Below are 11,126 nucleotides of genomic sequence, written 5' to 3'. Positions count from 1 at the left end.
GTGTTCACGCGCAGCCGTGCCACGTGGCAACACGCAACTTTCTTTTCTCGGCAAATAAAATCCCCGAGTCCTTAGTCTCGAAGTCCCCGAGTCTCGCATCCTTACCCGAAGTCCCGAGTCCCGATTCTCGTCGGTAAATAGCAAGCGGATGCCCTTCTGCGAGTCATTTCGTCGTCAAGTCATGCCTCAAGTCGTCGTCGACGTTGCCGTTTCGCTCGTTCTATTCGTCAGTATAGCGACGACTAAGGGTTCGACTTGTAGGAGGAGCGCAGCCCACTCCAACTCATTGTTTTCTCCAGTCCAGCCGTGGAGTCCGCCAACGAGTGCCATTTCTCTCAGAGACTTTCCCGAGCACGTCGCCAAGATGCACGCGAACGGCGACTTCGGTTTCAGCAAAGAACACGAAGTAGAGGAAAATCGGATGCTATAGACAAACCTTTTCAATTCTCGCGCGCAGCTAATTCGAAACGCAAAGCGCTATCCCGCCGTTGCCAGCGACGCGAACGCGGAAAAGAATCGCTATCACGGGAAAGTGAACGCATGTGAGGATTCGTGGTTTTAATTAATTGATTAATTAATTTAATTAATAATTAATCAATATTCTTTTCTCAGATGATCACTCGCGCTTTCGACTCTCTTCTCGAGTTGATAGCTCCGACTACATCAACGCTAACTATATTGACGTGAGCCAAAAATTATTCAAATGAGATTTAGTTTAATTTTCTTTGTGCTAGGGATACAACAGTGAAAAAGAATATATTGCCACTCAGGGTTTGTTGTTTTCATTGATGTGCTTTGTTTTCAATTTTTTCTCTCTCGCAGGGCCAACCCCTGCTACGATGAACGATTTCTGGCAAATGGTTTGGGAGGCGGACGTGCACATCATTGTCATGGTGACGAGTCTGAATGAGGGTGGAATGGTGATCGTGACTATGTGTTTTGTTTACGTACTAGTGTCTCTGTCTTTGTCCAGGTCAAGTGCGATCAATACTGGCCAGATAAGGGACAGGTCTGGTACGACAACGTTTCTGTCAAATTTTTGACGGAAGACTCAGGCAACCTGCCAACGTACGTTGTGCGAACGTTTGAGGTCAAGCGCGTAACAAAGCGAATAGATACATGCTTGTTAACGCATTTTTGCAGGTTCTTAGAGAAGATGAAGTTCGAGTTGTCAAGCAGTATCACTTTCTTCTTTGGCCCGATCACGGCGTACCCGAACAGTCGACACCTCTTCTGTCATTTGTGCGTGAAGTTCGTGCGAACGTTAAGCCTGAAGACGGGCCAATGGTCGTTCACTGCAGGTCTAGAAGAGAACGTTATTTATTATTTATTAGTATAACGTCGAGTTTCTAGTGCGGGAGTTGGGCGAACCGGTACGTTTATCGCGATTGACCAGTCGCTGCAGTGGGTAGATAGAGACACTAAATTGGATATCTTTGGAGTGGTATTGCGCATGAGGCAGCAGAGAAATCTTATGGTGCACAACGAGGTCAGAGGAGACAGGACTTCAAAGCACCTATAGATATCATTATGCTATGTTGTAGGCTCAATATACATTTATTCATGACGCTCTTTTAGAAGTGCTCAATTCGAGCGCGACTGGAGTACCTGCGTCGAATTTCAGCTCAAAACAAAAAGAGTTGTGAAAGGTGACGCATCAGTACGTGTCCACAAGCCGTTTACATACACAAATACATACATACATAGTAATAGTTAACCTTTAGACTGACTCTGACTCTAACTCTAACGCTATCACTTTCCTAAATAAGCACGTAGATATTAAAAACGTGCACCAAAGGCTTTATTAAAATTATGCGTAATACTACTGAACAAGAGATGACGCGTCAAAAAGTTAATTTAGTTAAGTTAACCGACAGAACATTTTCTTGCTAGCTAACAGGTACAACCTTATTCTTCGTCCGAAACGACGTCTCTTTCACCGAGCTTTGATCTGGAAAAGGTAAAGCTATCGAATTATCGTTCGCCCACGCTTCTTTTTCAGCAGTCAAGTTCGAGCTGATGCCAACGGCGCCGAATAGGAGAAACCGTTCGAGTCCGTTCATCCACGTGCTGTAGAGCGCATCAGAATGAGCGAGCAAGTCCAAACGATCGTCGCCGACGCCCGTCACGTGAAAGGCGTACTTGTCGCGACCGTTCGGCGAAAAGTCGACCCGCCGCCGAAGCTCCTCGCTCGGTCCGGGATGCACTTCGATGAGGTGCATTGTATTGACGAGAGCCGAGCGGTGCCGATCGAGCGGCCTTTTCGTCCAGCACACTTTTCCCGTAACCATATCGAGAAAGAAGAATCGATCGACGACGGGACCTGAAATATCTGATTCAATTTACTGGAAATCCAAGCCCGGCTATTTCACTTGCCTTTGCAATCATTGGTAAACTTTCCCAGCCAGCTACCGTGAACGAGCATCGTCATCATTGTCGATTCGTCGTCGCCGACGTCATCGTCGTCATTTGCCGATTGCACCGATACGACACTGCTGGCAAGACTGGACGTCTTGGAAGCATAAAGATACGACTGCATGCTAGAAAGAATGCTTAGAGAAAACGTCTCATACATAATGTCTTCTAGGATATCACCTTCGGCTCTTGGCGTACTCGGCCAGCGCCTTGTCGTGGCAAGTGAGAAGAGCTTCGGCGTACCTTAGCTTCTTCAGTCGAGCGTAGTCGAGCGCCGTCAAGCCGTGATCGTCTCGCTGCGCGGCGTCGGCGCCGCGATCCAGTAGAAAAGCGCACACGTCAATGCGACTGGTGACAGCTGCCCAATGAAGCGGCGTCCGACCCTGAGCACAAAGAGAAGTAGATTTGATACTATGCATCACTTTTTGTTTAAATTTTATCAACCTCCTTGTCGGCATCGTTTACGCTATCCGGACGAAGACGAAGAATCAACTCGCACGCCGGCATCGATCCCATTTCAGCGGCCATATGAAGCACAGTCATTCCCTACAGGACGCGAATGAATCATCCCAGTGGAGCACAAGGGAGCACCGCACGCGCTCACCTTTCTGTCTTTGAAAAACGTTCTGTCGTGTTTCAGAAGCAATTTCAAGCTGCCCGCACTCGTCTTATGCACAGCCCTGAAAAAAAAGAGAGAGACAGAGAGACGTCTTCACCGTGGAAAGATCCCCTAGAAGCGCAAAACCAGTGCATCGCCGTTCTTCCGCTGTTGTCCTTCTCCTCGGGATCGGCGCCGTTCTCGAGCAACTCCGCCACGTTGGCGGGCCGATCGAAATAGGCGGCGAGCATGAGCGGCGTGACGCCGTTTTCGTCCGTCGCATTCGCGTCGCCGCCGCGCGCTCCGGAGATCTGCAACAGCGTGGCGAGAGCGCGACGAGATTCGTGGCAACTCGCCCAATGAACGGCGAGTCGCCCGTCGCCGTCTCGGATTCGAGAATCGGCTCGATGATGAAGGAGCAGCTGCAGAAGTGGCAATGCGGACGTGTAAGCGGCCTCGTGCAGCGCCGTCGAGCCGCCGTTGTCTTGCTCGTTTACCGAGCATCCGGATCGAACGAGGAGGCCGGCACACTGGAGGTGAACGCCCTTTTCGACGAGACTAAATACACGAAATGTGTATTTTTTAGAAATATAATCGCTTCTCTTTCTCTCACCAATACATCAGCGGAGTTCGTCCGTTCTTGTCCCGAGCGTTGAGATCCGCTCCTTCTCGAATCAACGCGTCAAGTCGACGAGCGTCGCCCAACCTGAAAAAAATTCAAGTCTTCCCTTTGCTATAGAATTCGAAACGTGATCGATGCCTTGCGGCTCGGTGAAGTGGCGTCGTCATCGAATTGTCTTCGTCCGGCACTGTCGTCGTCGTCGCTAGACTCGACTGCGACGGCGTCGGGGAGAGCGTCAACGACGATTTCATAACATTTACGCCGTAGGGAGGACAAGGACGACTGTATTGGGCCAGTTTCGAGTGGCGATGATGCGATTCGTACGGAGGCGGCGGACGAGAGCGTCGGCCACCAGGCGAAAGAAGTACACCTAGGAGAATAAGTTCGTCTATATCACGCTGGCTGCGATGCCGTACCTATTTTTTTTGTGAGTTCTGCCAGAGAAGTTGCTGATAACGACGGTTTGATTTTTAGCGGACTGAGCGGAGGGGGACGAGGTTTTGAAATCTGCAAAGGCTCTACGGTTATCTGATCTTCGTTTTGGTCACTCTGTTCGTCTGTTTCTAGGGGACAAAGAGCGTCGTCTTCTAATTCCCTGACTTCTGTCGCCACGTCATCATCTTCAGGTGACACAGCGCTTGACTGGACGACTAAATTTTTCTCCAATTTGACGTGGCTCAACGTCGGATCGATCAGAACGCGTCCCGTTGCGTCGACGACCGACAGGGACGATTGGGAATAGGAATGCTTATCGCGACCGCCGCCGTCGACATCGTCGTCGTCGTCGTCGTCGTCGTCGTCGTCTGCTCCGTCGCGCATCGTCTCCTCGGGACGCAACGTTTGGTGAGTGACTTTTAAATGAGTCTGCTCTTTTGCAGGCCTAACAAACAGAGGCCCCTTCTCCTGAGGCCCCCCATTGAAAGAGTATTCAATCGATGGGGCATCGTCTTGCAAGGAAGTTGGATCTGTTTCATGTTTCGATTCTTTTGCGATATCTTGCTCCTTTTCTTCTTCTTCTTCGTCGACGTCGTCCTCTTCTTCCTTTCTTGCTATTGGCTTGACCTCGACAATTGTGTGAGATTTTGTCGATGATTCATTCGGATCTTCCCATGCAGCAGTGTGCTTGGGTTTGAGTTCTACCGTCTCTTTTTCCTCAATAATGGGCTTTATTTTCGGTCGAAGTACGGACTTCCAGTTCTTTTTAGGAGGGGCGTGGCTGGGAGGAGGCATTATGACGCGTATTCCAGATTTTCGACCAGGAACGCTTCGATTTGGCGTCGGTTTCTTTGGAGAAATCAAACTCAAACTCTTGTCCATAAATGAAGACACGTCTAAGTCGTCTCCTTCGTCGATTTTCGCGTCGGAAGTTGACCCAGGAAGAGCAAACGCTCCCGATTGTCTCTGCTGCATCCACGCCTGATGCTCGGACAGCGCTTTGCGCGCCCGGCTCAGCGACACGACGACGCGCGGATCGTCGGCAAACGACGCCATAAGACACGCAGCGCGTAGAAGTTTACGCAAAATCCTACGCAATGAAAAAGGGTTTCGGTCGTGGCGGTGAGGATCGCCTCGGCGTATCGGAATCGCTGCTCCGGCAGGCGAGAAAGAGCGGCCAGTTGAACCTATCGAATCGACAACTGGAGCGGGTTCCCCAAAACGTGTGGCACTTGAACGAAATCGACGCAAAAGAGCGAGCAGCCGCCACGGCCATGGACGCGAACGACGACGCGGCACGATGGTGGGAACAGGTCGATCTCGTCAAGCTTATACTCGCGTCCAATCGCTTGACGGAGTTACCGGACGAAATTGGACGTTTTCCAGCTCTTCACGTTTTAGACGTTAGCGCTGTCCAAAAAAGTTCGACAGATCTTAGAGTTTGAGTCTTCTCAGGTGCACGATAATAGAATAGCGTCGATATCGCGAGAGATCGGAAAACTTGGCGAATTGAAGAAATTGAATTTGAGGTGAGAACGAATGAATGAAAAAAGATTTTCTTATCAAATAGCAGTTCTTTTATAGTCACAACGTTTTGGAGACGTTGGTTGACGAGATGGGGTCCCTCGTCGAAATGACGTTGCTCTTTCTCCAGTACAATCGACTGACTGATCTCGGATCTGTTTTGAATCGACTTGAGCGACTGGAAGAGCTGGCAAGTTATTTATGCAGTAGCTTAGCTCTCCCTCTCCTCCTACTAGTTTAAACAGTACCTAATATACATGCATGACTTTTTTAAAAGGACGTGTCGCATAATCGACTGACTGCTTTGCCTGATTCTATGGGATTGCTGTCAAGGTTGAGACAAATGAATGCAAGTCACAATTTGTTGACTGCTCTGCCTCGATCAATGGTCTGGTTTACATACATTTTTTTTTGCGATAGGGGTTTTCTTTTAGGGTGAACTGGTTGCTATTCAAGATCTCGATTTGTCGAATAATCGCCTTGACGTCTTTCCTCCCAGTATAACGTTTGTTTTCTTTTGAAATGTTTTGGTTACTGTTGCTCCAGTTGCGGGAATGAAAAGTATTCAGCGACTCAACCTGCAGCACAATCGTCTCTCAAATCTCTCTTCACCTAAAACGGAATGTTTATCACTCAAGGTGACTTAGGTGTCTTCAAACTCACCAGTGGTACAGTGAGGAATCCCTTCTGTAGGAAATTTATCTCGGAAACAATGAATTGCTTGCTGTTGACGCCGCTTGGCTGCGGGGATTTCCCGCCTTGATCATTTTAGACATCAGAGACAACAAATTATCTAGGTTTGAAAATTGAGGTCCCAGTTCCGGGGGAGGGGGCTCTTTCTGTATTTAGCTGGGCGCCGGCGCACAACGCCTTTAGGTCTTTAGACGTTTTGTTTTAGTTTTCCAGCAGAAGTCACAGGGTGTCTGAAATTAGAGCGACTCGATTTGTCAAACAATGACATATCAGGGTAAATATGCGTGGCATGCAGTACAGTACCTTCCGATTTGACTAGCAATGCTAGTCTTCCGTACGAAATGGGCAACATGGCTCAATTGAAGTCCTTGGCACTGGCTGGAAATCCTCTAAAAAAATTGCGAAGAGACATTGTTCAGGCACGAACTGCACGGTTTACTGATTCCCCATAATTACGCGTGTCTCTGCTGCATTGCATAGCGAGGAACCGCTGCTATTCTTAGTCATCTAAAGAGCAGAATTGTTCAAGGTTGGGGCTGTATCTCGTATTAGGGGCTGCAGAGTGAATTTCTTCTATAGAGCAAGAGCCGCCGAACGTACGTGAAGCGGAGCCTGTTTTATCTGGCGGCGGTCGCGAGCGAAAACTTGAATTCCGGTACACTTACTAGAGTACAGTATCTAACCGATTTCATTTACGTTGTGGGCGTAGAAACAAAAGGGCTGCTACTATCCCGTCCGATTTGTTGAGCTCTGCCGCCTGCGCTGGCGTTTCTGAAGTCGATTTTAGCAGGAATGCTCTAACAGAGTTTCCGGACGGGTTTGGTCTAGCCCACGGTGTTTGGAGAATGAATTACTGAAGCGTTTTACTTAGATTGTGTCAACTGCGAGACTCTATGAGGACCCTCAGTCTCGCTCATAACAAGCTCTCGTCGCTCAGTAGTGCCATCGTATCGTGCGTCCAACTAACGAGACTTGACCTTAGGCGAGAGAAGGGACGCTTTCTTTTGATGACATCATTTGAATGTTGTCATATAGCGCAAATTCGCTTTTTGATCTTCCCGATGTGCAACCGTTGTCAAATCTCCTGGAACTGATTATTTCGTACAATCGGTTCGTAAATCGCACGAATGTTGGCATGTACGCGTTTCAAACTGCCCGTAGATTCTCCCGCATTCCGGAAAGCGTGTTTAAGATCAAAACGTTAGAAACGCTTCTAGCATCCGATAACCAGGTGCCGCGCGGAATGTTCCGTCGCGAAACAAAACTAATCGAATTTTCAGCTCTGCGAAATCGACGTGGACGGGCTGAGGAACCTCAAACGATTGACCAGTCTCGACATGCAGAACAACAGCATCGCTCAAGTGCCGCCGGAGCTGGGAAAGCTGAACAATCTCAGGTAGGAGGGGGGTTCGGACAGGTAGAGGGGGAATGAAGGCACCCTGCGCAGAGCACTCAAGTTGAGTGGAAATTCCTTTCGTGTTCCGCGACCAGCCGTATTGGCCAAAGGCACTGAGGCGATATTACAGTATCTACGGGATAGGATACCGGACGCGTAAAATCTAACCATATATTACTTTCAAATACACCTATAAATAACAAGAACGATCATTGGCATCACGTTACTTCTAATTATTGGAGAAAATTTGCCTAGACAGCTGAACCGGCGTCTTTATTTTCTTTATGTACATTTGTATCGTCAGCTTTCGTGCCATTATTAGCCTAGAAACGAAGAGGGTAACGTCAGAAAATGCTTAATCAATTATCTTGACGGCCTCTCACCTCGATTGCCTTGTTATAATAACAACTCTCTTCGGTAATTTTCATAGAGCTAAAAGTAAAGACCAATCAAACAAAAAGCAGCACGAGAATTAGGAGAACTTACCCGGACGATCCTCTTCCTCTTACAATGAATATAGCAAGTATAATCGCGAGGATCAGTACAGCAACTCCAACGGAAACACCAATGATAACTGGAGTCATGGAACTTTTTCCTTTGTCTAGTTTGCCCTCTGTGGCTGGAACCTCTGTGGTGAAGACGACTCTGAAATCCGGTTGTCTGAGCGAGTGCACGGCCTTCACGTCTGGCGGCGTGCCTTTGTGGAGCCCGTCGACGAACACAAATCGATTGTCACCTTTCACTCGACCTACTCTCACGATTGCCATGTCGCTCAAATCCGTGTAGAAGAGGTTGTCTTCGAAGACGGTGACACTGGACGGATGTTGGACGCCCGCTCCGCGAAGGGTTTTTTGGTCACTGCCGTCCAATTGAGAACTCATAATTGCCTGAAAATGCGAATCGATCCAGTAGAGACGGTTATTCGGATAGTCAAGCGTAAGATGGCTAGGTATGCTGTCGTCATTATCGCTGGAATGCAAGGTGCGTCGATCTGTGCCGTCCGTTCTTGCGCTCTCGACTCCGGTGCTACCAAAGTTGCTCCAGTAGATTCGACTAAAAGAAAGGAAAGGAAAATTTCCTATCTGGGACACTCGCTGCGGCGCGAAGCTGCTCACCTTGGTTTTTCCAAGGGATTCACGACGATTCCTCTCACTTTGCTCAAATTATCTGAAACAATGACTTTTCTCTCCTTCGTCGTCAAGTCGTACACTTCTATGGTTTTCGTTTCGCTGTCAGCGAAGTAAAGTTTCTGGCCTTGCCAGTCGAAAGCAAGACCCTCGACGCGGCCCAAATTATTGCCAACGACGACCTTCGCGTCTGATTTGCTCGATATGGTTAGCAAAGGACTGCGATAGATTTTCTTGTCCTCAATGTCGAACCAGTACAGCTGAGAATGACACAGACGATCACTCGTTATTTCTCATATAGATAATCAGGTCTTACATAATTGTTGCGATGATCAAAATCAATGGACAATGGATGGGACGCGTCCGGAATGAGGACGTCCATGCTGTCTCCAGTCACCGTTTCTCTTCTGATTTCACGAGAATAGACGTAATAAATAAAAGCCGTTGAGCCTACAAAAAAAAAAGAAAAAAAACATTAGGACTATTTTTTAGGAGACGAGGTTCCGGGTCTCACCCATTGCAACGCATTGGCCATCATTGTCTAACTGATACCCTAAGGCGCATTCGCATTTATAACTTCCCACCGTATTGATGCACGTCTGGCTGCAAGTTCCTTCCATTTCGCACTCGTCTACATCTAAACGGAAGCGAATGAGGTTTTTTAGGAGGAGTGCGATGCGAAATTCTCGTACCAATGCAGCCGTTCGCTCCCGAGATGTATCCCGCCTTGCAGACGCACATTCGACCACCGGGTCTCTCGACGCACTCCTCCGATGATTCACAAAGACTATCACCGGAGCAGGCTGAATACAACAAAAGAGGACCAATTGTATGTAGAAAGAACAATCAGTCTCGCTTTATCTATCTGCCTACCGTGACAATTCTTCTCGTCCTCGCCTGACGGACAATCCGTATTTCCATCGCAACGATACTTCGGATCCATGCAGTCGGGATAAGGGTTAGCCGTCGGAGTGGCCGTCGTGACGGCTTTCGTTGCCACTGGAGTTGCGCGTGCCGTTGCTACGCGACGAAAAAAATTCGGCAAAATTAATAAGGAGGTCAATTTTCTTCTTACGGCAATCTCTCTCGTCGGATCCGTCGCCGCAATTGTCGAATCCGTTGCAAACGAAAGTCATGTCGATGCAGCGATAGTCGTCGGGACACTGATACTGGCTGGCACTGCATCCTCGCAGAGTCGGCTGCGGGGGCGGTGCCGTCGTCATTTGGGTCGTCGGCGCTTCCGTTGTCGGTCCGACATACGACCCGCCTAAAAAACGACGATATATAGAAAAACGCTCGTGATGACGTAATGATGAGTTATGCATACAGTTTTTCGCGCTCACGTCCGAGCCGTCGGTACAATCGACGATGCTGTCGCACCAGAAAACGCTTAGAATGCACTGGCCGTTGTCGCATTTCGTCTGAGCGGGAAGGCATTTTTCTTCTGCGCATTAGAGAGAGAAAAAGTCAAAACACGACGCCGGAAGCGCTCCCGGACGTTGGATGACGAACCACAGTCGCTTTCGAGTTCGTCGGATCCGTCGCGACAGTCGTTCGTTCCGTCGCAGCGAATGCGAAGGTCGACGCACTGGTCGTTCGAGTGGCAGGGAAATTGATGGGGCGTACACGTTTCGGCTGCGAGAGAATGAGAAAGAATGATTATGTGTGGCGCGGGAGATCGTCTGAAGGCTAACGAAATTAGCGCCACGGCTTGTGAACAGGACCTCCGCCCTGCATACTTTCGTGACGTATTTTGTGTACAGTAGACCAGAGCCGTATATACGGAATAAGGAAGGAATTGCGGGGGAGCGAACGAAAGGCGTACGCACGTGTCGAGACGCCTAGTGGCGGGGGCGCGATATGAATCGTGTCGCGATATAGACGCGGAAGTAAAGATGCCAGGAATTTGCCCCTGGCACGACGCCCAGTACACGCCCTCTGCGAAAGCACATGCTTCGTTGCGAAACGGGAACGATACGAAGTGAAATTGCGGCGCGCACGTTCGTAACGGAAGCAAACCGACACGACGACGGTTCGAGTACGCGCGTGAAGCGCGAAACGGCGCGACAAAAACGTGTTCGAATGTAAAAGGCGTCAAACGCGATTAATTTCGCGCGTATCGCCGAAGCGGACGGCTCGACGAAAGCTCTTAGAGGGGTCGGGTTTGGGGGGGGGGGGGGGGGGGGGGGCAGTAGCGCGATTGGAATGCGATCTCTAACGGTCCGCTTTCAAAGAAGCGCCTTTTCACTTTGGGCTTACCTCCTGCCAATAGGACGACACTGAGAAAAGACGCTAGACGTAGGAACGATTTCATCT

The 11,126-nt window shown here is 49.1% G+C and overlaps 4 protein-coding genes across 8 annotated transcripts; 2 read left to right on the top strand and 2 right to left on the bottom strand.

Moving 5' to 3' along the window:
• Positions 1-23: 23 nt before the first annotated feature.
• LOC136190179 (receptor-type tyrosine-protein phosphatase S-like) lies at positions 24-2,903 on the top strand. 3 transcript variants are annotated; one of them, XM_065978274.1, is made up of 11 exons: positions 24-248; positions 300-406; positions 458-542; positions 613-683; positions 735-771; positions 823-920; positions 974-1,090; positions 1,144-1,301; positions 1,354-1,489; positions 1,545-1,649; positions 1,894-2,903. In XM_065978274.1, exons 1-10 carry the CDS (start codon positions 149-151, stop codon positions 1,644-1,646), a joined length of 1,011 nt encoding a protein of 336 aa, XP_065834346.1. In that variant the 5' UTR covers positions 24-148; the 3' UTR covers positions 1,647-1,649; positions 1,894-2,903. The 3 variants fall into 3 exon arrangements, with proteins under 3 accessions (XP_065834346.1, XP_065834347.1, XP_065834348.1); XM_065978275.1 differs by having other exon boundaries at positions 1,545-1,660; XM_065978276.1 differs by lacking the exon at positions 1,894-2,903 and having other exon boundaries at positions 1,545-1,825.
• LOC136190164 (uncharacterized) lies at positions 1,778-5,450 on the bottom strand. The gene is made up of 9 exons (XM_065978249.1): positions 4,052-5,450; positions 3,774-4,005; positions 3,627-3,719; positions 3,161-3,571; positions 3,020-3,095; positions 2,860-2,961; positions 2,596-2,798; positions 2,377-2,540; positions 1,778-2,323 (listed from the first exon to the last, which is right to left on the bottom strand). Exons 1-9 carry the CDS (start codon positions 5,124-5,126, stop codon positions 1,890-1,892), a joined length of 2,790 nt encoding a protein of 929 aa, XP_065834321.1. The 5' UTR covers positions 5,127-5,450; the 3' UTR covers positions 1,778-1,889.
• LOC136190171 (leucine-rich repeat-containing protein 40-like) lies at positions 3,049-7,947 on the top strand. 3 transcript variants are annotated; one of them, XM_065978264.1, is made up of 20 exons: positions 3,049-3,549; positions 3,600-4,062; positions 4,110-4,158; positions 4,203-5,473; positions 5,526-5,599; positions 5,655-5,784; positions 5,872-5,982; positions 6,029-6,092; positions 6,141-6,232; positions 6,288-6,391; positions 6,493-6,561; positions 6,616-6,706; positions 6,768-6,816; positions 6,867-6,942; positions 6,997-7,104; positions 7,159-7,269; positions 7,323-7,397; positions 7,449-7,518; positions 7,568-7,683; positions 7,735-7,947. In XM_065978264.1, exons 4-20 carry the CDS (start codon positions 5,168-5,170, stop codon positions 7,841-7,843), a joined length of 1,755 nt encoding a protein of 584 aa, XP_065834336.1. In that variant the 5' UTR covers positions 3,049-3,549; positions 3,600-4,062; positions 4,110-4,158; positions 4,203-5,167; the 3' UTR covers positions 7,844-7,947. The 3 variants fall into 3 exon arrangements, with proteins under 3 accessions (XP_065834336.1, XP_065834335.1, XP_065834337.1); XM_065978263.1 differs by having other exon boundaries at positions 4,110-5,473; XM_065978265.1 differs by lacking the exon at positions 5,872-5,982 and having other exon boundaries at positions 4,110-5,473.
• Positions 7,841-11,124, bottom strand: LOC136190103 (low-density lipoprotein receptor-related protein 8-like). The gene is made up of 12 exons (XM_065978177.1): positions 11,070-11,124; positions 10,323-10,445; positions 10,138-10,254; positions 9,886-10,077; positions 9,684-9,830; positions 9,503-9,613; positions 9,325-9,447; positions 9,127-9,260; positions 8,799-9,070; positions 8,170-8,736; positions 8,067-8,115; positions 7,841-8,006 (listed from the first exon to the last, which is right to left on the bottom strand). The coding sequence occupies exons 1-12, from the start codon at positions 11,122-11,124 to the stop codon at positions 7,935-7,937; spliced, it is 1,962 nt and encodes a 653-aa protein (XP_065834249.1). The 3' UTR covers positions 7,841-7,934.
• Between the last annotated feature and the right edge of the window lie 2 nt (positions 11,125-11,126).

Source organism: Oscarella lobularis, chromosome 8 (assembly GCF_947507565.1).
Source record: "Oscarella lobularis chromosome 8, ooOscLobu1.1, whole genome shotgun sequence".
NCBI lineage: Eukaryota > Metazoa > Porifera > Homoscleromorpha > Homosclerophorida > Oscarellidae > Oscarella > Oscarella lobularis.
This window is presented reverse-complemented; position numbering and strand designations above follow the sequence as displayed.